The 25,832-nt window shown below is 37.4% G+C and overlaps 1 protein-coding gene across 3 annotated transcripts in view; it reads left to right on the top strand.

Annotated features, from left to right (window-relative positions):
• LOC106880692 (phosphatidylinositol-3,5-bisphosphate 3-phosphatase MTMR8) overlaps positions 1-18,882 on the top strand; it is a 225,771-nt gene extending 206,889 nt beyond the window's left edge. For all 3 annotated transcript variants that reach the window (XM_014930780.3, XM_014930764.3, XM_014930771.3), the window contains exons 7-14: positions 7,102-7,234; positions 10,136-10,245; positions 11,638-11,760; positions 12,598-12,851; positions 14,282-14,422; positions 15,769-15,895; positions 17,652-18,083; positions 18,308-18,882. In XM_014930780.3, the coding sequence (XP_014786266.1) occupies positions 7,102-7,234; positions 10,136-10,245; positions 11,638-11,760; positions 12,598-12,851; positions 14,282-14,422; positions 15,769-15,895; positions 17,652-18,083; positions 18,308-18,475 (1,488 nt within the window). In that variant the 3' untranslated portion in view covers positions 18,476-18,882. The remainder of the gene's footprint in view (positions 1-7,101; positions 7,235-10,135; positions 10,246-11,637; positions 11,761-12,597; positions 12,852-14,281; positions 14,423-15,768; positions 15,896-17,651; positions 18,084-18,307) is intronic.
• Positions 18,883-25,832: the final 6,950 nt, after the last annotated feature.

Here is a 25,832-nt window from a genome sequence, read left to right on the forward strand (position 1 = left end):
TGCATGGAGTGGCTCTTCTCAAGGCATTAGAGTTTGTAATTCTGTTTCTGTAGGATCTTGAGTATTCTGTGTAGACACCATCGATAGAATGCATTCAATCTCTAACTAATCTTGGCAGTCATTTTCCAACCGTTTCCTACAGACTGCTTTTAGCCAATAATGATGTCAGCACTTATCATGATGTTGACAACAGTGATGATGATGATGATGATGGCTATTATGATGACTAGTTTAATAATCCTTTCTAATTTTGGTACAAGGCTTGCAATTTCAAGGAGAAGAGTAATTTGGTAACATCATCTTCAGTGCTTGACCGTTCTTTTTTTTTTTTTATTGGCCCCTAAACCATGAAAGGCTGTATTTGAATTCAAAATGTTAAGAGCCAGAAGAGATGCTGTTAAACATTTCGTCTGGCACAATAACAATTCTGCCAGCTTTCCACCTTGATGACTAGGATAATAGTGATGACAAAGATGATGATGATGATGATAATAGTGATGACAAAGATGATGATGATGATGATGATAATGATGATATTCAATAAATAAAGAAATAGGTTTTTCCTATTCTCCCATTGTGTGCAGAAATAACTCGATGTCTAATGTAAATAGTCATTAAAAAAAAATGTTTTTATTTTTATTTTATTTAAATTATTACAATTTCTTTTGGTGTCAATTAATTTCCAAACCGTTTTAGGCATCATTAGAAATGTCCAGATGTAAACCAATTACTTTTCTGGCATCTTGAGTATGTTTGGGATATTTACAAGTAAATCTACGAGGAAAACTGCCAAAATTGTTTCCAAGTTTTTTGAAAAGTTTATTGATTACCTTGTCTATAGTTTATTTTGGTCTCTCTTTCTCTCTCTCTCACACACACATACCACAATACAAGTACATTTCTCTTTTGTCTTTTTCTTCTCTTTCTACTTTTTACTATTCTGTGTGTGTGTGTATGTGTGTGAGAGAGAGAGAGAGTGTAAACACACACACACACACACACACACACACACACACACACACACACACATTTAAAAAATGTGTTTTTGCAAAAGATTCTTGATACTGGTTATTTTTATAGACACAAGTATGGCTATGTGGTAAGAAGCTTGCTTTCTAACAACATGGTTCCAGGTTCAGTCCTACTGCATGGCACCTTGAGCAAGTGTCTTTTGCTATAGCCTCAGGCTGACTGAAGCCTGTGAGTGGATTTGGTAGACAGAAACTAGAAGAAGCCCATCCTGTGTGTATGTGTGTTTGTGTTTGTATGTGTGTGTGTCTGTGTTTGCTCCCCATCACAGTTTGACAACGGTTTATGTCCCTGTATCCTAGCAGTTTGTCAAAAGAGACCAATAAAATAGGTACCAAATTTAACAAAAAATTAAGTGTTGGGATTGATTCAGTCAACTAAAATTTCAAATGGTAAAAGTAAGTCTTCTGCTTTATCAAAATAGATCATTATGTTTCTTTTCAGTTTCAATTAACAACTAATTAATGTCTTGAAGAAAAACAATACAATATTGAACATTTAAAGTTGTTCTGAAGAATTATTATTTAAACCAATAATTTGAAGAGCTGATATTATTGATTATGTAAAGTTGTCCTCAAGAATGGCCATCAAGTTGACCCAATAACTTGTGGGAATATAAATATAAAAAATATAAATATGAATATAAAAATATATAAAATCTAAAAAATGAGACTATAAAAAACATCGAAAATATTTGAAATTGTCCTCAAATATTCTAATATAAACCAGACAAGGAGAAAAATGATAGGAAAATTTATAAATGTGAGCCTGATAAAAATTTAAAAGAAATTTTGTTTATTAGCTGTTTTATTTTGTTTTTTAGCCAACGTATTTGATGGCTTAAAAGCTAAAAGATGCATGCGCATATCAGATGCATGCGCATATCAGATGCATCTCAATTGCAGCAGCACATATTCATGAGAAATAGTTTTTAGTGCATCTGGAAATTTGAAGCAGAAACTGTGTGGAAGCACGCTCATTTGGTTTGTAGCTGGTCTAATTCAAAGGTGTAACTAACGTTGTCATATATTGTGTCATACTGATACGACCTGAGAATTATGTTAAGGGTGCACGTGTCTTTGGAATACTCAGCCACTTTTCTGCTAATTCTATCTAAGGATTATGTTATGGGTACACGTGTCTGTGAAATAATCAGTCATTTACTTGCTAATTTAATGAGCAGGCAGTTCAGCTGATCTAGCAAATAATGAATGCTTGTTGTGGAAACCAGTGAAGGATTCATTGTCAATTACAGTGATTATATAATGTTGTACAATTTCATTAATTCTGGTGTGATGACTGCCTCATTAAAAAAAATAATTGCCTTTTCATGTGGTGTCTTTTACAAACACACACATACACACACACACACACACACACACATGCATACACTTATTCATATACTCTCACCTATACCTGCTACAAATCCTGTAAAATGAACCAAGAGAAGAAGTGATTAACATTCATACATGCAAGCCTGCATGTGTTTGTGTGTGTATGCATGCATGTGTGTGTGTGTGTGTGGGGGGGGGCATGTGTGTGTGTGATAGGGTGAGGTTGAATGGGGGAAAAGAAAGAAAGACAGAAAGAAAGAAAGGATAACTGTAGAGGTAAGGAGTTGATGATTTGGAAATTTGTTGTGAGTTGAAAAGAAACTGATGATGGTTTTTATCATCAAAAACAGATTTTAGGAACAGCAACAGAAAAAAAAAAATAAAAAGTAATAAATGAAATAAAAAAAATTACATTTTGTTTTTTTCTTTTATTATCCCCTCAATTGCATTTTATTTTATTCCTGCCTGCTTTGAGTTCCTTTGTGTTCTTTGGAACTTCATACAAAACACACAACTTTCTTTCAAGGCTGTTGTTTAATTCTTCTCTGTTAACAAATAGCATAGCACTTTGGGATGACAGTAGCATAATCATGTAATGCGTGACACACAGACACAAACACATACACGCACGTGTGTGTGTTCAAAGAAACATACATTTATCTCATGTACAAATGCATGCATGCACACATATGCACATGTGCATCCTCACTCACAATGTATGCACACACACACACACACACACACACACACACACACACACACACACACACACACACACACACACACACACTCTTCCATTACACACAGTGAATACTGAAATCTAGTTAAGTTTATTTACAGGAAAGATCTCTCTACAGAAAGTCATTAGTTACCAAAATACTCCAGTTCTCTAACTACTCCTGAACTAATCTCTCTTTTAATTTCCTCATCTTATTGATTGTCAGTTTGTTTGTTGTTTTTATTATTATCATTTTGCAAGTGCACTTCTGGTGTTGTTGCACTTGTTGCTATCTGCCTTTGATTGCATTTAGTTTCCCTAGCTTTGTGATCATTGTCATCATTTTTACCATCCACTTATCCATGCTTGCGTGGGTTGGACAGAATTTGTTGAGGAGGATCTTTTTACAGCTAGATGCCCTTCCTGTCACCAACCCTCATCCGTTTTTTGAGTAAAGTAATAATTCCCCCATGATCAGACATGTTTCTACAGAGGCCTGGTAAGGAATGACACAATTTGCATGACGGTGACACTTGTTTGCAGCTACCATGCAATGTCAAAACAAGGAGACAGTAACACACATGTGCACGCGTATGCACATGACAACCTTCCATGCAATATCTGTCTACTAAATTCACTCACAAGGCATTGGTCAACTCTGAGCTATAGTAGAAGACCCTTGCCCAATGTGTCACATAGTGCTACTGAACCTGAAATCACATGTTTGCAAAGTGAACTTCTTAACCACACAGCCAAGCCTGTACATGTGTATTGTGTATAATGTTTTGTTTGCTTAGCATTAAGGGTTTTCAGTTGTGTAGAATGTATGTTGTGTGAGTTATTGGTATTATAGTGATTTACATTACATTACACATCCCATAGTCTGGTTGACCATTAGGGTACCACTGATGACTTTGCTACCAGATCCCTCCACCCATCTCTGTCTTTTGCCTCTCACACTGTGTCTGTTATCTTTAGGTCTGTCCACTCACAAATATTGTTTTCCCACCTCTTTCTCTGTCTGCCTCTGCATCTGCCACCTTTGACTGTTCCCTGAAGGATTCTTTCAGGCATCCCTGATAAGTGGGTGATATGCCCAGACCACCTAAGCTTGTGTTTCTTTACTGTGGCAAGAAGTTCCTCATAGGGCCCTATTGCCTGCCTTATTCTTCTTTTCACTTCCTTGTTTGTGACACAATCTCTGTATGATATTCTCAAAAGCCTCCTGAAGCATTTCATCTTTGTAGCCTGGGTTCTTCTTTTGATTTCTGCTGTCAGTGTCCATGTCTCACAGGCATACAGGAATGTTGAATATCTAGGAGTATATGTTGTGTTATACTGTTGAGCTTGAAGGCATGTGGTTAAATGGTCAGTGTATTTGGTTTACATTGAGCAGGACACTTTATTTTACATCACTCCAATCCACTTAGCTGGCAGAAATGAGTAAGTAGTACCTGTATTTCAAAGGGCCAGCTTTGGCACATTGTGTCATGTTGAATCTCCCTGAGAACTATGTTACGGGTACACGTGTTTGTGGAGTGCTCAGCATGTTAATTTCACAAGCAGGCTGTTCCATTGATTGGATCAACTGGAACCCTCTTTGTCACAACTGATGGAATGCTAGTTGGTTATATTGTTGGGTAATGATTGGACATAGTATTTGTTGTAATAGTTGTATAATTTTCATCAGATGGTTATTGCGTAGGATCTCACACAGAATGTAGGTTATATCTAGTTAAGCTATTTTAGTGGCAGTAACATTGTGAACTCTGGTATGGCTCATACTTTTGCTCATATTTTCTTAAAGATAAAACACAGTGTTCCATTTATTAATTGTACCGTTTTTACTTTTACATATCTTGCTTTTTTTCAATTTTGAAATCCTTGTATTTGGATAGTTTCTCTGCTTCCTTTCATGCAATGTTTACATTAGAGGGGATCATGATGTCTATCAGCATGCATGCATTTTCATTCACATTTGATTATTCTATCCGAGCAGTTTGCTTTGATTTCTGTATCAGTTTGATTAGGCATATCACACAGATGATTATAACTTTTGTCATTGCCCAGAAGTGTGTTTGGTTTATATTTCTACCATTTCTTATCCATTTTCACATTGAATTGTTGGCATATTGTCCGATGGATATAGCTATCAATTTGATCGTGTCTGTGCATATATTCCAACTTGGCAATGATATTGGACAGCCAGAGATGATGTAGTTAACCGTTTCAAAAAGGTGTTACTATCGTGACATTCTCATTGCTTTTTAACCCAGCACTAGTAGTAGTAGTAATAATGATAATAATAATAATAATAATAATAATAATAATAATAATAATAATAATTTCTTTTATTTGCCACCAGGGTGGAATGAGAGAGACAACACAAAGACAGACACAAAGTGTGGGGATTTACATATAATGGAATGATAAAATAATTTGAAAAAAAAAAAAAAAAGCATACACAGTATACAATGAAAAGGAAAGGAAATATAGTATGCATAGTTGAAAAGAAAGCAGGTGGATGATAGAGATGTAGCCTTTCTGATACAGGATGACCTCTAGGGATAATCAAGGAACCCCACTGTCTGAGATCTCCCTGAACACCAAGAGCAAGTGCCCCGTCCGATTCCCTTTCTCTGAGTCGTAGGTCTACACTTAAAGAGGTACCATCCACTCTTGCCATTTTCGTAACTTTAACCCACCTTTCAATAAACCTACTTGAGGACAGCACTTCCGTCTCCACCCTCAATTTCCTTTTCAAGTGAAACTTGAAGAAGTCAGTGAGACCTCCACCAAAGAGATAAGTATCTGTCCTCATGCATTTCAGCCTCATCCACCAGAGAAGCTATTTCACCACAGCCACTAAGCAAAGGAAAACTGCCTTGCTTAAAAGAGAGTGGTGGGGTGGGGCAGTCATTACTATGGACTCAGCCGACAGACGGATCTGTCCCACATGTGAAAGTAGCTGTTCATCAGGACACTGAACAGTTTTGTCACTTTGTGCATAATGAGGAGGAGGATAATTTTTTCAAATTTTGGTACAGAGCCAGTAGTTTTTGAGGGGAGGGGGAAGTTGATTACATCAACCCCAGTACTTGACTGGTACTTATTTTATCTGCACTTTTTGTTAGCACCTTTTTCTGTTGTATTTTTGTACTTGTGTGTAGCAATACACTGGTCTTGTGCAGTGTCAGGCCTTCTGTTTTTGCTTATGCTTAATCCAGAGCTTTTGAGCCATTGTTAGCTATCACTCCGGCTTAGTTTCTCTCTGTCAAGTCTTACAGGGTTTTCGCCATGGAGTAGTCTTTCTCTCTATTTGTATCTTCAGTATATTTTGGTGTTGTCTTCTGTTTTTCTAACTTTTTCACTTCTTGATTTGTCCTCATCAAAATCTGTTATTTCAGTGTAATTGGTCTCCTGTTTATACTTTCTTTTCCTTCTGTATTTGGGGAAAGCTTTTGCTTCTTTCTTGTACATATTTTTTTTTATAGTTCCTCATTATATTTATCAGTTCTCTTTTGTTTACTCTTTTTTACTGGTCCTACTGTTGTTATCTTGTAATAGTTTTCTATTTCCATTCGGCCCAAATAGTGTTAAAGCACCAGAAAAATATTTTGTGGTATTTGTATCTGTACTTCACATTCTGAGTTCAAATCCCATTGAGGCCAACTGTGCCTGTCATCCTTTTGATGTCGAAAAATTAAGTATCAGTTGAGCACTGGGGCTAATATAATCAACTAGCCCCCTCCCTCAGAATTTCAGGCCTTGTGCTTTTAGTAGAAAGCATCACCACCACCACCACCACCATCATCATCAAGATTATCAATGCTGTGTTAAAGTGGGTTGTAAAGCAATGAAAAGGTCATGATTATGATTACATTTTTGTTTTTGAAACAGTTTTTTTCTTATTTTAGGTTGGAAAGAAAAATGTTACATAATTTGTTTGTATTTTTTTTTTGTATATATGACTCAAGAAGATTAAATCCTTAAAAAAATTGTTGTTATTGTTTTTTGTAGATCAATGCTGTTGCTAACAAAGCTGCTGGGAAAGGCTATGAAAAGGAAAGCTTCTATTCCAACATCAAGTTCCAATTTTTGGGAATTGAGAATATCCACGTGATGAGGAGTAGCTTACAAAAACTTCTTGAAGGTATTTTAATCTTTTATTATACATGCCTATGTTCTAGGTGTGACTTTAAACTGCATCTGGTAGTTCCAGGGTTTTTGAGATTGAGGAATCACCTTTCAGTTATTATTGATCCCAGGTCTAATCTGACCTTTCATAGTAGCATCTGTTAGGGTCCCAGCTATTTGTTAATCAGCATCTCATGGAATTGCTCTTTTCTGTATTGAATTGATGCTTTGCCATCATCATCATCATCATCATCGTTTAACGTCCGCTTCCCATGCTAGCATGGGTTGGACGATTTGACTGAGGACTGGTGAAACCAGATGGCTACACCAGGCTCCAATCTGATTTGGCAGAGTTTCTACAGCTGGATGCCCTTCCTAATGCCAACCACTCTGAGAGTGCAGTGGGTGCTTTTACGTGCCACCGGCACAAAGGCCAGTCAGGCGGTACTGGCAACGGCCATGCTCAAAATGGTGTATTTTACGTGCCACCTGCACAGGAGCCAGTCCAGTGGCACTGGCAACGATCTCGCTCGAATGTCTTTACACATGCCAGGAAGGCGACACTTGGCACAGGTGCTATATATATATATATATATATATATATATATGTATCATCATCAGACAAGTACGTTACCCAAGATTTCAACATGACACCTTCAGTAAGAATTAAACTTTTAACCTTGTAGCTGTGTCTGGAAAAATATTTTCACTTTAACTGAACTATATTGATCCAATTCTATCGATCTTCTGAGTGATGTTGGTACTGATTCTGTTAATTTTGTTTAATCCCAGGTAAGCCTCGATAAAGAATACCTTAATCAATGATATTCCACCCATGGTCATCCTATTTTTTTTTCAGACAATATAATCCAGATTACTTTACCCAATGTGTCATTTTTAAGGTGATAGTGTGTAGCATAAGTGATATTTGGCTGTTATTTCTAGCAGCTTTGGCAACTATGTAGAAACTCTCTTATTGGCTTGTTTCTATTGATTTATTTGATGATGGTGCGAATATATCGATCTTGTTGTTTATGATGCAAATGGATTGATTGCCTGCTTGTTGATAGTACCAACATATTGATTTTTTGGTTTGCTGATTATCCCAATGCATTGATCTTCTTTCTGATTTGTCGATAGTACCAATGTATTGATTTTTTTAAATCACATTTAAAGCACTTTGATATCAATAAGGAAACATGGGTTCAGTTCTCACTATTTGCTCACCTTTGTAATTTTTTTTTCCTTTAATCATCCTATTTGCATCTCCAATTTATAACTTGAATTCTCAAAGTCTAACAAGGAAATTTTTTTGTTGTTACTTAACCTGGTAGAAATAGCAGTTAAGATTCTGTCAAAGGAGGAATGTATTGGGTAATGAACCTCTATATAAGCAATGCTTCAAGAAAAGGATGGGCTAAAGCATCTTTGATTATAGGTCCCTTCAGTTGGGATTGACCCAGGGCGAAATAATGACAACAACAATTATTTACTCTTTTACTCTTTTACTTGTTTCAGTCATTTGAGTGCGGCCATGCTGGAGCACCGCCTTAAGTTGAGCAAATCGACCCCAGGACTTATTCTTTGGAAGCCTAGTACTTATTCTATCGGTCTCTTTTGCCGAACCGCTAAGTTACGGGGACGTAAACACACCACCATCGGTTGTCATGCGATGCTGGGGGGACAAACACAGACACACAAACATATACACACACATACATATATATATATATATATATATATATATATATATATATATATATATATATATATATATATATATATATATATATACATATATATATATATATATATATATATATATATATATATACATATATATATATATATATATATATATATATATATATATATATACATATATACGATGGGCTTCTTTCAGTTTCCGTCTACCAAATCCACGCCCAAGGCTATAATAGAAGACACTTGCCCAAGGTGCCACGCAGTGGGACTGAACCCGGAACCATGTGGTTGGTAAGCAAGCTACTTACCACACAGCCACTCCAATTTTGAGTAATCCCTAAATTAAATTTCAGTTCAATTTGATTATTGATCTTCTACTTTGCTGATTGATCCTTTTCATTGAATAACCTTTGTTTACTTCTATATAGAACGTCTATGGTTAACTCTCGTTCCAAACACCAGATTAAAAAGGACGAGATTATTTTTATAAAAGTCTTCATTATTTTTAAAAATTAGTCAAAACAGGGGCAGTGTATTTCAACAGGAATATAGTAACAAAAGGGTTAAGTTAGGGTAAAAACACTTATTAACTTGCAGTATTTAAGTTCATGTTGCTACTGAAATTAGCTGAGTCGAAGCATTATGAAGTTTTATCTCTGAGTTCAAATGTCACAGTTACTTAACCTAGCCACTTGGCCCCTTCAAAGGAGATAAAATGTCTCAGTAAAATACTGAGATGGATTGTTCAGTTGTCTCTGTTGTATCTTTTCAAAAATTTTATCTTGCCTCAGAGAAATGAATGTAGGTGTGTGTCATATGCTGGAGCTGATCCAGTTATCTATAATGCCCTACTTGAATGGAATTTGGCCTTGTGTCCAAGGAAGAAATCAATATACCAATAGTATACCACTCAGAAGGACAAAATCAATGAAAACAAGAGTCTTGTGTGCCAAGACAAAAGAAATTATTATCTCTGTTTACTTTGAATGAGCATTTGTTGAATGATTTAGTACCTGTTAGTTATACTAAAGCCTACTTATTCAATATAAATGTTTTATTGTTTCTCACAAAACTCTCTTCTTCAGACCAAAGTAAACCAAACTAATTATATGCAAGTCAGCTTCTGTCATTCATTGCTTTTTTTCTCGTTTTATTATTGTATCTTTTTTTTTGTATTTATTGTATCTTTTTTTTTTTCTTTTCCATTTTTCAGTCTGTGAGTTGAAGAATCCTTCCATGTCTGCATTCCTATCAGGTCTGGAGAGCAGTGGCTGGTTAAAACATGTGCGAGCTGTCATGGAGACTTCAGTTTTCATTGCTAAAGTAAATCTATTTTTTCTTTTTTTGTTGTTGTTGTTGGTTTGGCTGTGGTTAAGAAGAAGCTTGCATTGCAACCACTTGCTTTTGGTTTCTGTCTCATTGAGTAGCACCTTGGGCAAGCATCTTTTACTTTAGCCTCAGGCTGACCAGTGCCTTGTGAGTGAATTTGGTAGACAGAGACTGTCAGAGCCTGTCATGTGTGTGTTTGTCTCCCCACCGCTATTTGACAACAAGTGTTGGTTGGTTTATATCCTGTAATGTAGCATTTTGACAAAAGAGACTGATAGAATAAGTACCAGACTTAAAAAGTAAGTACTGTAGTCAACTTCATCATCATCATCATCATCATCATAATCATCATTTAACGTCCATTGTCCATGCTGGCATGGGTTGGATGGTGTGATCAAAGCTGGCAGGATGCACCAGACTCCAGTCTAATTTGGCATGCTTACTATAGTTAGCACTCCAACATGACTGCAGTCCAAGGACTAAAACTATTAAAAGATAAAAGATCTATGAAATATTGGTGTTGGGCTGTATGTTATATTGCAGTCACACTCAGCTATTAGATGTCTCTGTTGTGTAGTAATCAAGAAAATGATTCCTCTACCTTCTTCCTAATGCCATTTTCAAGTTTGGGATTCATACAGTAAACCCACTCTCTGTATTTTACAATTTCTTTTCTGTGTGTCTTGAAGCTGCTATTTACTTACTCTGATTTTAACTGCTTTTGCTCTACTTAACTCTTTAGCATTTAAACCAGCCATATCTGGCCCAAATATTTTGCCTGTCTTATGTTCAAACTGGCCAGATCTAGCTTCTCAAATCTACCCTACAGTGTAATTCTAAAAAATAAACAATCACATCATCGAAACCTCAAAGCTACGAGCTAATGCAGGATTAATTAAAAACAATGTGAATGCATAAGCATTGCATTTGGTGGATTAAACTGAATGCTAAAGGGTTAAATTAAAAGTAGAACTATACAGATAAGCAAGGGCTGTGTAGACATTAGCAGTAGTAATTTCTCTGGCTGAATTTTCTCCACTAAAAGTGAAGCTATAGAGACACTGGCAACAATAAAAGTGTGTATATGCACATGCAGTGAAGTGTGTGTGTAGTGAGATGTGTATACCTGTGGTGAGGTATGTGTATGTATGTGGCAAAGTGTGTGGCAGGGTATGTGTGTGTATATGGTAAGTTGTATGTGCATGGTGAGGTATGAGTGCATGTGTGTGGTTAAGTGTGTATGTGTGTGGTCAGATGTGTATGTATTTGCTTGTTGACGTGTATATGCATGTGTTGTGAGGTGTGTGTATATATGCATGTGGTGAGGTGTGTGTAATTAATTTGTTCCTATCCGTTTAATCATCTTTTCCCCGTTATATTTTGAAGGCTGTCTCTGAAGGTGTCAGTGTCCTTGTACACTGTTCAGATGGTTGGGACCGCACAGCTCAAACATGTTCTTTGGCTTCTCTCATGTTGGACCCTTACTATAGAACATTAAAAGGATTTCAGGTGAGTCAACATCTGCTTCACATCATTTAAAAAAAAAGCATTTTTTTTTTTGTTACTTGAAACAAAAACACACACACACACTCTCTCTCTTCCATACAAAATGTTGTTACGTTTTTTTAAATGGCCCTTCAATATGTCATCACTGCACTACTCTGAAGATACTACCAGTGGTTGGCCAGGTTATTAGGATGCCAACTCATCATGTGAGTAACCAACAGCTTCTGTTCTGTGGGCTCTCAGCTTCTCACTTTTCACAGTATTTCACAGTTAATCATTGTCATCATCATCTGTCTATTCTGTACTTGCAGGGGTCAGACAGAATTTACTGAGGCAGATAGATTGAACCTAAGATCGCATGGTTTGGGAAACAACCTTCTCAACCACACAGCCCTGTCTGCACTTTAATGTCTCTTCTTAATCATGCAGGCATGTATGTCTGTGCAGTTAAAAAGTATTCTTTCTCCAGTGGGCTCTCAGCTTCAAGAAATTTGGTAGCAGCAGTGTTGTTATGCTTGACATCAGCAAAACTTTCAACCATGTCTGGCATGCAAATTCCCTCTTAAAAACTGCCTATTTACGGGCTTTATAAATATCTCATCTTTAGATTGGTGGCCTCCTAGCAGTTGCACTATCACAATGTGTACTAATATAGCTCTCTCTCTCTCTCTCTCTCTAACACAATCTGTCAACTTTGGTATACTTCAGAATTATAATCAACTCATTATTGTCAATTGTTTTGTTATCAGGAATTATGATTATATTATTTTGTCAATTATTTGGCTGTTTTAAACCCTAAAAATCATTGCATGATACATTACAATTCTAATTCTATTTCAGGACCTTATTGAAAAAGAATGGCTGGCTTTTGGACATAAATTTACAGACCGATGTGGTTTTCTGGGCACAGTTGACCCTAAAGAAGTTTCCCCGGTGTTCACACAATTCATTGACGCAGTGTGGCAGATGACTCACCAATTCCCCTGTGCTTTTCAATTCAACGAACGTTTCTTGCTGGTTCTTCACGATCATGTTTTCTCATGTCAATACGGTACTTTTATTGGAAACTGTGAGAAGGATCGCATCGATCTAAGGTATAAATAACTTAATATTGTTGTCATTGTACTTAGTTTGGCACTGGAATCAAAGATGCTGTAGTGGCAGTCATCTTGTTTCTTTATCTACTTCCATCAGACATAATTTATCCAGAACTGGATTATTCAATGTGTCTCTCTCTTTTTAAAACAGGTCAAGCAAACACATATAACCTTCTTCATTGGTTCCTTAAAACGTCTTTGGTAATAATAACTAATAATTGTTTCTAATATAGGTACAAAGTAGGGGATATAACCGACCCCAGTTATTTTTGCAGGTAGGGTATATAATCAGTTCCAGTTATTTTTGCAGGTAGGGGCTATAATCAACCCCAGTTATTGACTGGTACTTTTTTTATCAACCCTTAAAAGATGAAAGGCAAAAATCAATGATGGTGGTGGCAGCAACGATGATTTCAAATTTTGGCACATGGCTAGCTTTTTTGAGGGGAGGTGGAGGTTGACTACTTTGACCTCAGTACTCATTGACCCTGTGAGAATTTAAATTCAGAATGTAAAGATGGACGAAATGCTGCTAAGCATTTTTCCGTCCTGCCAGCTTGCCATCTTAATAATAATAATAATAATAATAATAATAATAATAATAATAATAATAATAATAATAATAATAATAATCCTTCTTTCTCGTAAAGGCACAAGGCCTGAAATTTTTGGGGAGGTGGGAAGTCGATCTCACCAATTCTAGTATTTGACTGGTACCTACTTTATCCACCTTGAAAGGATGAAAGACTAAGTTGACTTGAACAGAATTTGAACTCAGAGAATGTAAAGACAGACAAATAATAATAATAATAATAATAATGGTTTCAAATTTTGGCTCAAGGCTAGCAAGTCTGGGGGAGGTGGTAAGTTAATTACGTTGACTCTCAACTGGTACTTATTTTACTGACCTCAAAAGAATGAAAGGTTAAGTCAATCTCAGCAGAATTTGAACTTGGTGTGCTAACAATTCTCCCACAGTTCACCACCTTTAGTAATATGTATCTTGCCTTTTTCATGGTAGTAGGATGTAGTTTCAAGGAGATTTGACTGCTATTGTTAGCAGCTTGAATTACTTCATTGAAACTCCCTTATTGAAAAGTAAAGTAAAATTTGATAGGGTTTGAACTTGGTAAACAGAGAAGGGAGGGAGTTGGAAAGAGAGAAAGAGAACATTTGTTTTTTTTGTTTTTATGGCTGTCTACTATTTCTGTACAATCCACTATCTTAATAAATATATTAACACAACAATAAAAACAATGTAGTTTTATATTTAAATCATTACCCTCACCATATCTCACCCCCTTACTGTATTCCTTGCAAACACCTCATTAAATGTTTCTTCCACCATCAATATCTCCTCCAATCGAATGTTTTTCTCTAAGTTTTGATTTAATTTTCTTTTTTGTTTCTCTTCTCTTTATCTACAGGTTGTCAGAAAGAACACACTCCCTCTGGGGTTACATCCATAAGTACATGAACGACTTCATCAACCCTATTTTCCAGAAGGATAACATGGCAACTAAAGCAAGTGGGTTGCTTTTCCCAAACACTTGCCCCCAAATCTTCAGGTTTGCTTATGTCCTGTTTCATTTTATCTTATTTCACCCGTCATCATACCCGTCAAATTACAGAACTGAACACTCTGTGTAAGTAGATTGGTGTCTTCTCATTCTAAGACTGATTTTAGTGCTTACAATAGGGGTGTCAAATTTGTCTGGCTTTGCTGGCCAGTAGAAACTAGATCTCGCAAGTGAGACAGGGTAAATTATTACTAAAACTCTATTTATAATGTTGGCCAAAGTAAATGGATAAAGGGATCAATATACCTTATGGTTAGTCCACATTACTCTATAAGGAGCATAGGGCCAGTTTCGCTGAGGTAGATTTAGTTGACTGTGTCCACCTATTAAAAACGAATTCAACTTGTCAAATTAAATGAGCTGAATAAAATATATTGTCGAGAAATGGCTTTTTCCATTCAAAATTGAAGGGGAATAACTTTACACTCTCAAAATACATTAGTTCTGAGCATCGTTTTGTGGGTATAATATATACTGGCTTTACCATTTATGTTTATTTCTTTTGTGCATGCGTGCATGTAATTAACTATTATTCATTATATATTTCCCATTATATGATGTAACTATCTTGAATTATTTAAATATTTAACTTCCAGTTAAGAAGTAAGATTTTACGTCCAATTACAAAGGTGAAGAAGATAGAAGCTGTGTCAGGTTCCCTTCAGTCTGTCAGATACTGGTCTGTGAGGAGGAAGCAATGTCTATAATTTTCACAATCTCCTAAAACCTAGTAAGGGAGTGAGGAATGATTATCTGTGGTATGATGTTTTAAAGAGAAAGGGTTGGACCAAATTAGTTAGTGTTGTCGTTGAGATGTAAGACACAGTAGGAATGTTGATGAGAAGAAATTTAGAACTAGGTCCAGTCCATGTACAGAGGTAGAGAGTATTGTATTCAATCTATGGTGTATGCTTTATTCATTTATTCAAACTCATTTCATGTACAAAGTTTGTAAAAATAGTTTTCTTTTTATTAACCCTTTATCATTCAGATTACTTTGTCAAATATAATGCTTATTTATTCACATTGTTTTGAATTAGTCATGCATTATCTTGTAGCTTTGAGATTTTGATGATGTGATTTACTTATTTTTAGAATGACATTGTAGGATAGATGTGAGAGGTCAGATCTGTCTGGTTCAAACATAAAACAGGTAGAATATTTGGGCGAAATTATGGCTGGATTAGTTGCTAAAGAGTTAAATTCAAAAACAATATTTTCCATATGAAATTGTAATGTAGTAAAGTTGTTGCCAAAATGTTAAAATTCAGCACATGATTTGAATGTCAATCTAACAATAAGAACAAATCTTCATTCTTATACTTTCTTTGTAGGTTTTGGAAAGGAATGTATAACCGCTTTGATACTGGTGTGCATCCTAGAGAAGAAATAATGGATACATTAGCAACAGCTAAAGAACACAGCAGCTCCCTTGAAGACCATATACGGTTACTTGAAATGGTAAGTGTCTTAGACTTTGGCAGAAGTCTTCCTTTTCTCTTGTCTTTCAGCTTGAACAAATTTTACCAAATATTAGATTTTTCCACAGTGAAAATTAACTTCTGGATAACAGGCGCTTTCAAACAAAAATATTGGGTAGTATTTATTGCATCCAAGTTATGCAAACATTGCCTTGTCATTATTGACATTGGAAATGCTGGAAGCCAGTGATTGATTGATTGATTGATTGATTGACCCATTTGTTCAATCAATGCTATTGCTCACAAAATACTTGATATGAAATACCTGTGCTTCTGGGTTCCGTCTCACTGCACTGTACCTTGGGTAAGTGTCTTCTGCCATAGTCCCAGGCCAATACCTTGTGAGTGAATTTGGTAGATGGAAACTGTGTGGAAGCGTAGCATGTGTTTATATGTTTATCTTTGTTTGTCCCTTTCCCACTATTTGACAACCAATGTTGGTTTGTTTACATCCCTATAACTTGGCAGTTTGGCATAAAGAGACTGATAGTGTAAGTCCTAGACTTAAAAATAATTACTAGAGTCAATTTGTTTGACTAAAACCCCTTCAAGGTAGTGTTCCAGCATGGCCACAGTTCAGTGACTGAAACAAGTAAAAAGATAAAAAGCAAGATATTTAATAATAATAATAATAATGAGCTTAGAAGTGGGTAAGAGAGGAGATAGAAAACAGTAATAAGCCAAGTAAAAACAGACAGCTATGATAGCCAAAGGTACATGTTTAGTACACAGAATTAAATACAAGGAGACAGTAAAATGAACAGCAAAAGAGCCATAGAGAGAAAAGGGTGCATGGGCACATCAGAGATAGTGTTGATGAATTTTGGGCAGCTTGGAATTTTTGAAGGATGCAACAAGATTGAAGGCACATGACTTATTAGTAGGGTGTTGAACTCATTTGTGATTTCGATTCCTGGACCGGGTGACATATTGTGTTCTTGAAGAAAACATTTCATTTCATGTTGCTCCAGTCCACTCAGCTGTCAAAAATGAATAACCCTGTGATGGACTGGCATCTCCTCCAAGCAGGGAATATATACGTCAATGCCTCAGAAACTGGGAAATCAGCCCTATGGATCTATATGAACCAAGAAGGATCTTTCTCCTTTGTTTCATCAACAAGGGCAGTTTATTCCATGCTTTGACATTTCTGAGTGTGAAAAAATATTTTTCTGAAAGTCGTGGGTGCTGCACTGTTTTTCTATTTTACAAGCATGTCCAAGGGTATTAGAGGTACTTCTGGGCAGTTGAACAGTCGATAGCTTTTATATAGTCTTTTGTGTAACAGTTTGTTGAATTTTTGCTTACATAAACATTGCTATTGTTGAAAATAGTGGGGGTGAGGTGATTATGGAGCAATGTTTTTGTGTGGTAAAGATGTTTGCTTCCCAACCACATGCTTTGGGGGTTCAGTCCTGCTGTGTGGCACCTTGGGTCAGTATCTTCAACTGTGAAGATTTGGAAGAAATGCTTAACAGCATTTCTTCCAACTTTTTACATTCTGAATTCTAGTTCTGTCAACTTTGTTTTGCATCCTTTCCAGGTAAAAAACAAAAAACAAAAAAAAAAAAACAAGTACCTGTTGATCACAGGGGTCAATGTCATTGATTGACCCTTCTCAAAATTTCCAGCCTTGTGCCAAAATTTGAAATAATTATTTAAATTTAAATTTCATAGAGAACTGCCATGCTTTACATAGAATTTTTTTTTATGTTTCATTTTGTTCTTTCTTTCAGAGAATCAATGACCTTTGCAAACGAATGGGTATTTCTGAGGAAGTGATCCAGCGTAAGCTACAGTGTTTCTCATCTATGGACTCTCTTGATGGTGTTTTACTGACAGAACCTACCGAAGAGAATGGTGGAGATAAGTTAAGCAGTACCAATTTAACCCTCACCAAGTCCTTTGAATCAGAAAACAATCACGTTGCTGGCAAGAGTGACACTGAATCAGGCTTTGATGAATCCAGTTCCCAGTTGTCTCGTTCAGGTATTGATGATGGCCTGGTATCCAGTGTAGTGTCTTTAACAAGCGTCACTGGCAGTTCTGAACCCCTCACAAAAGCTCAACTCTATGAAGAACTAGCGTCCGTTGCTATTGACTGGAAGCCATTCCGGAATGTACAAAACTGTAGTTGTGCATATTCTTTTGAACATTTTTCAAAGAAGGTAACAAACTTTCTCAATTAGTTTTAGACTGCTCTTCACATTTGGATTTAAATTCCATCTATCTTGGCTGTTGCTCTATATATAGTCTCCAATTCCCTGTAACTAACCATTCTTTTTTCAGAGTTTGTTGTTTGTTTCTACTTTTACCATGATTCTATGATGTCTATTTATCCATTTATCTATCTGTCAAAATTATCAAATTTTTTTTTCCTTCTATATTTTAGTACCACTGTTGGAAGTGTGGTGAGGTGTTTTGTACCCGTTGTATCGCTGCTCATCTACCTCTGCCAGGTCATTTCCCCAAACGCCATGCACCCGTCTGTGTGCAGTGTTACAGCCAATTGAACCGAGTCCTGCCTTTACCAGAGGTTTCTGCACAGGTGGTCAGCTGAATAGACCCAAACCAAACCGAATGAATTAATTCACTTCAGTTGTGACTGTTTCATACAAAAACCCACCGGACATTGGTACCAGTTTTAGAGAATCAACATAAAAAAAAAAAATGTGATCAAAATGTAATGTTAATAATAATAATATAAATATGAATATATGAAAGGATAAGTAAATAAGATAGCCCTCTTTTCCCAAGCCACCCAAATGAAATAAAAGTCTCCACTCACCCCACCCCCTCCACTGTCATATTTACACACAGGATATAATAAAATGATCTTCATTTTGAAGGATCCACGCTGTGTGTGCATGTGTGTGTGTGTGTGTTTGTCTGTGTGTGTAAGTAAGAAAAGATAAATTTCTGGTGAGAGAAAATTAAACGGTCAAAAAAAAAAAGAGAAATTAAAAAGACAACAAAATAGTCAAATGAATATTTAAATAATAATTATGACAACAACAACAAAAAAAGATCCCTCACTTGAATAGCCCTTTCCCTTCCTCCCTCCCTCCTGCCCTTCCATTCTCCTCTCCCAATCTTCTCCCTCTCTCTTTCTCTCTGTCAAAAACTGGAAAAAAAAAAAAAAAATTATGAATTCAGTAAAAGCAATGTCATCTCGGCTTAGAATGGACAATGTCAATAAACTAGTATCTGTCATTTGTAGAGAGACAGTTGCCGTAGAGACACACAGACAAGCTACTACTATTATTACTACTACTACTACTACTACTACTACTATTACTACTGCTGTTGTTGTTTGTTTGTTTGTTGACTGTAGTTTATCATTTCTAGAATTACAACTGCTTCAGCTTCTAAACACATACAAAGTAACTTAACACTCACCTCTCTCTCTTAGTATATATATATATATATATATATATATATATATATATGTGGGCGCATTTTAAACACAGATTTTGGTCGCTATTTGAGTTTCATGCCCTGTGATCTTTTGGGCAATGCTCTGAAAGATTGCAGATAGTGGAAGACATGAATAACAATTGAAATCTTAGTTTAAATAAAAAACATACATAAAACTGTACACCACATGTATTTAGTGGTCTCTTCTTTCTTTTACAAATGGTAACACACATACACACACACACACACACATATCTGTATCTCTCTCTCTGAGAATCTGAATCGAAACTACAAAGAATTAAAATGAAAAAAAAAAAAAAAAAAAGCAAACAGTTTTAATTACAAAATGTTGTAAAGTTTTAAAAAACCAGAAAAGAAAACATTATCTTAAGCGATTTAGAGTTTGTTGGCCATGGCAATGTATACACTTTTCTTTGGTTGTTGATGTTTTTTATTTTTTATGTAATAAATGTCTGCAATAATTGTTAACATAATGAGATAATGTGACTTAGCCAAAGCTGGGTGCAATGTTTGTTGTTCTTTAAAACTTCTATTTACAGGAACAAAAATGGTTTTTTTTGCATCAGTAGCACCAGATGATAATTTTTCTTTGAATTGAGTCTTCATTTTCTTTTTATCTAATCTATTTATATATTTATTTCCTCTGTTACATTTTCCTTTTCATCAACATCATCGTTGTTTAACGTCCGCTTTCCATGCTAGCATGGGTTGGACGATTTGACTGAGGACTGGTGAAACCAGATAGCTACACCAGGCTCCAATCTGATTTGGCAGAGTTTCTACAGCTGGATGCCTTTCCTAACGCCAACCACTCCAAGAGTGTAGTAGGTGCTTTTTACGTGCCACTGGCATGAAGGCCAGTCAGGCGGTACTGGCAACAGCCACAGGTGTCAGGAAGGCGATGCTGGGCACAGGTGCCATTGACGGTTTCGCTTTCGCTTGCCCCAATAAGTCTTCGCAAGCCCATTGACGGTTTGGCATATATAGTGGGTGGGACATCATTTCCCATTCAAACTGCTCCAGCCTTTGGAATGTCATCCTCGCTGTATGTGGCCAAGCATTATCCTGATGGAAGAACTACTTTCGTCTTGAAACCAAAGATGGTCGTTTTTCTTCTAGCACTCACTAAGCCGCTCACGCTGCTCGCAGTAGATCTCCTTTGTTATTTTTTGGTTTGGGTTTAAAAGTTCACATTGGACTAAATCTTTCATATTCCACCAAACAGATAACAACACCTTACATGGGTAAAGACCTTCTTTAGCCTGTGGTGTTGATGTTTCTCCTTTCCCAACCCACTGTCTTCGGTGCCTGGCATTTTTATAAAGAACCCATTTCTCATCACCAGTCACTATTTGGTCCAGAAAGGTTCATTTGTGAGATGTGATAGCAAAGAAGAGCACACATTCACTCTCTGCACGTGATTACACTCGGAAAATTTGTGAGGAACCTATTGACCTAATTTACTGACATTTCCGATGGCATGCGGGTGTTGATGAATGGTTGAATGACTAAATCCAAGCTTCTCTGCTATTTCCTCAACAGTTACAATGGGATTTTGTTCCACCAGGGTTTGCAGGACATCCTCGTCAAGCTCTACAGATCTTCCTGGACGAGACTTGTCTTCTAGGCTGTAGTTTCCGGCTTGGAATTTCTGGAACCACTGTTGACACTGGCTTACTGTCTGATCCCCATATACTGCATTAATATTCTGTGCACTTTCTGTTGCATTGTTGCCTTTATTGAACTCATAAAGCAAAATATGCCAGATATACTCCTTTATCACTTCCATTATAGCTTTGAAAAAATAACTATTAAAATCGAACTGCACTCAGCAAAACTTGTACCAAGAATAAATCAACGTAAAAGCACTACCTGCTTTCATAGCAAGTTGATGCAGGTAGTTTATCCTATCCCCCTCTGACTTTTAGTTCATGCATTTGTAAAAAAACACATTATTTATGGGATGACCCAATATTTGCAGGCAGGAAAAGAAGGAACATTATGCATATCGATGAAATAGAAGGGGATATAGCATCATACAACGTGGAAGACAATTGGAGATTTCTGCGGGACAACCTGTTGAAAGCCACCGACCAGATTTGTGGGTTGTGTAAGGTTCCCTCCCGACCCAGAGTAACGTGGTGGTGGAACAAGGAGGTAGACAGGGCTATTAGACAAAAGAAACAGGCTTGGAAGGACTGGAAGAACGGTGGTAGCAGGGAATTGTGCCAGAAGGGAGGCTAGGCGACAGGTTTATTTAGCCAGAGGGGAATCAGATACGAAAAGATTTGCCAATGTTCTGCGCCGTGAGGACCAAAGACTCGAGGTATTTCGTGTTGCAAGACAGTGTAGGAGAGAGAATAGTGATGTTGTAGGAGAGAAATGTGTTCGCATGGATGATGGTACGCTTGCACTAAATGAGGATGCAAAGAAAGAGGTCTGGAGATGCCACTACGATAGATTGCTTAATAAAGAGAATGAATGGGAGGAAGAGAGCCTGCCGTATGTCGACCCAATAGAGGGACCAGGGTAGATAAAGCAATTAAGAGTATGAAGACCGGGAAAGCCCCCGGCCCATCAGGAATCACTGCAGAGATGCTCAAAATATCTGGCAGTGTTGGCTATAGCCTAGTCACCCGTATTACGAACCAGGTGATACACGAAGGAGTCATACCCAATGACTGGTGTAGCAGCATCATAGTCAACTGCTACAAAGGTAAAGGTGACGCTTTAGATACAAATAATTACAGAGGCATCAAGCTGTTAGATCAGGTTATGAAAGTTACAGAGAGGGTCATAGCCCAACTAATTAGGGAGCGAATCAATTTAGATGGAGATGCAGTTTGGGTTCGTGTCAGGTAAAAGCACTACTGATGCCTTATTTCTATTGAGACAGCTGCAGGAGAAATACCTAGCTAAGGATAAACCTCTGTACCTGGCTTTCGTTGACATGGAGAAAGCCTTTGACAGGGTCCCCCGATCCCTTATCTGGTGGTCAATGAGGAAACTTGGGATAGAAGAATGGTTAGTGAGAGCTGTGTGAGCCATGTACAGAGATGCTGCCAGTAAGGTGAGGGTTGGAAATGAGTACAGCAATGAATTCCGGGTAGAGGTCCACCAAGGTTCCGTCCTCAGCCCCCTCTTATTTATCATAGTCCTCCAGGCAATCACAGAGGAGTTCAAGACAGGTTGCCCCTGGCAGCTCCTCTATGCTGATGACCTTGCCCTAATTGCGGATTTACTATCAGAACTAGAGGAGAAGTTTCAGGTGTGGAAGCAAGGTCTAGAATTTAAGGGCCTTAGAGTCAACCTAGCTAAAACCAAAATCCTAATAAGTAGGAAGGTAGATAAAACACAAACCCCTTCAGGTAGATGGCCCTGCTCAGTATGTAGAAAAGGAGTAGGTAGTAACTCTATAAGATGTACCCGGTGCAAGCTATGGACACATAAGAGGTGCAGCAACATCAAAGGCAGGTTAACTAGCAAGTTTTTGTTTGTGGCAGATGTTCAGGTGCAATAAAGACTGTAAACAAACAGGAAACAACTTCTATCTCATTCCAGGGTGAAAAACTAGAGGTAGTCGATAGCTTCCGCTATCTGGGCGACCAAGTTAGTAGTGGGGGTGGGTGCGCTGAAAGTGTAGCTGCTAGAATAAGAATAGCCTGGGCAAAGTTTAGAGAGCTCTTGCCCCTGCTGGCGACAAAGGGACTCTCACTCAGAGTAAAAGGCAGACTGTAAGACGCATGCGTACGAACAGCCATGCTACATAGCAGTGAAACATGGGCTGTAACTGCTGAGGACATACGTAAGCTCGCAAGGAATGAAGCCAGTATGCTCCGTTGGATGTGTAATGTCAATGTGAATACCCGTCAGAGTGTAAGTTTCTTGAGAGAAAAGCTGAACATTAGAAGCATCAGTTGTGGTGTGCAAGAGAGACGATTGCGCTGGTATGGACATGTGGTGAGAATGGATGAGGATAGCTGCGTGAAAAAGTGCCACACCCTAACAGTTGAGGGAACCCGTGGAAGAGGTAGGCCCAGGAAGACCTGGGCTGAGGTGGTGAGGCAAGACCTTCGTACATTGGGCCTCACCGAGGCGATGACTACGGACCGAGACCTTTGGAAATGGGCTGTGCGTGAGAAGACCCGGCAAGCCAAGTAAGATCGTTGCCAGTGCCCCTGGACTGGTTCTTGTGCGGGTGGCACATGAGATGCACCATTTTGAGCGTGGCTGTTGCCAGTACCGCCTGACTGGCTCCTGTAGGATTTTCGAGCGAGATCGTTGCCAGTGCCCCTGGACTGGCTTGTGCGGGTGGCACATAAAAGACACCATTTCGAGCGTGGCCGTTTTCGTGCGGGTGACACGTAAAAGCACCCACTACACTCTCTGAGTGGTTGGCGTTAGGAAGGGCATCCAGCTGTAGAAACTCTGCCAAATTAGATTGGAGCCTGGTGTTGCCATCCGGTTTCACCAGTCCTCAGTCAAATCGTCCAACCCATGCTAGCATGGAAAGCGGACGTTAAACGATGATGATGATGATGATGATGTACAAGTTACTTTTGTTGTGACAGTGTTGGCTAAAAATCTATACATATCTTCTGTATTACATTTTAGTAACAAAACAAAACACTTAACACAAGTTATTCAATATTTGATCTTGCTGCCAAGAAAATGTTAAACACACAAATTGATCTATTCAGTTTACTTTAGTCACTAATACTTATGGCTTTGTGTACAGCTGCGGAAGGAACTCTAAGCAGAGTTGAAACTTGCAGCATATCCAGCTGTGTTTTTCTCTTAGTACTTGTTATAATGTAACATGTTGTATATATCAACAAAATTTTTCACACATTAACATAATCTCCACAGATTAAACATTTTTTTTTTTTTTTTAATATTTACATTTACACATTGGTCTAATCTCTGAATAAACTACCTACTTCAGTTGTTAGCTGTCAGTTTACTGCATCCTTCAAGAATTCCACATTTCCTGAATTCTGCCAACACTACTCTTGACATAACTGTACCCTTTCCTCTTTATGGCTTTCTGTCCCCTCTTTCACCCCTTTTCTAATGAGGTGTATTACACCTGAGCACTGTTTATAATTAGCTCATTATTATAATTTTACACCAAAGCAGTGAGCTGACAGAATCATTAGCACACCGGGCAAAATGCTTAGCAACATTTCATCTGTCTTTACATTTTGAGTTCAAATTCTGTCGAGGTTGATTTTGCCTTTCATCCTTGATAGAATGAATATCATTTGAGCATTGGGTAACGATGTAATCAACTTAATCCCTTCTCTGCTTGCTGGCCTTGTGCCAAAATTTGAAGTCTTTATGATTTTGCATAAGAATCTTTACTAGTTCATAATAAAAAAAAAAAGCAGGTCATTTTATTAAATTCTTCCAAATTACTGATTATTTTTGCAATTCATTAAAAACAATCAAGAAAGGCTTAATCATCAGTTTCACATGTAAGTAAAAATGCTCAGTATTCTGGCACAGTGTGTATAATGGGATTTTTAGGTATTCATACCATTCCCAATGGCTTTAGATATGTAAAAAACTGAATAGTTCTAACTAGAAATTAAACCAATTAGATGTGTAGGTTACATACCTCATTTGTTATAGTGTAGAAATTATCATCATCATTGTTTGAATGTCCTCTTTTACATGCTTGCATGAGTTGGAGAGAATTCGTTGACGCAGATTCTTTATGTCGAGATACTCTTCCTGTCCCAACCCTTGCACGTTTCCAAGTAAGGTAATATTTCCACACGGCCAGAAACATTTTCCCAAAAGACTAGAAATGAAGGATACTACTTGTATGATGGTGAAACACCTTCGTAACTTGAAGAAAAAAGTGCCCACCATGAGATGAAGTATTGAATGCTGACCTCAAAACACAGCCTTATGAAGGAGATGATAGAAAGCCAAGATATGTGGTGCATTACTGTACTGAAGAAGACCTGCTCACCACAACAGAATTGAGATCCTAAAACCAAGGTGCCACATAAAAAGTATTTGTGTGGGTGCTGGTGATGGTGCCATATAAAAAGCACCCAGTATACTCTGTAAAGTGGTTGGCATTAAGAAGGGCATCCAGTTATAGAAATCAAGCCAAAACAGACTATGGCCTGGTGCAGCCCATGCCAGTTCCTGTTAAGCTGTTTAACCCAAGTCAGCATGAAGACCGTGTGATATCAAGACAAGAAGACACAAACTTCTTTCAAACTAATCCTTTTAATCTTCACACTAATACACATACATGCAATTGGCTCCTTCCAGTTTCCATCTACCAAATCCACTCACAAGGCTTTGGTCAGTCAGGAGCTGTAATGGAAGACACTTACTCTGGGTGCCACACAGTGGGATTGAACTTAAATCTATATGGTTAGGAAATGGTCATCTTAACCACACAGCCATGATGAGGCAAAACATGAAATGTAGAAAATATAAAAAACAATAAAATAAAA

The sequence above is a fragment of the Octopus bimaculoides genome, chromosome 13, assembly GCF_046866305.1.
Source record: "Octopus bimaculoides isolate indiv1 chromosome 13, ASM4686630v1, whole genome shotgun sequence".
Taxonomy (NCBI): Eukaryota; Metazoa; Mollusca; class Cephalopoda; order Octopoda; family Octopodidae; genus Octopus; species Octopus bimaculoides.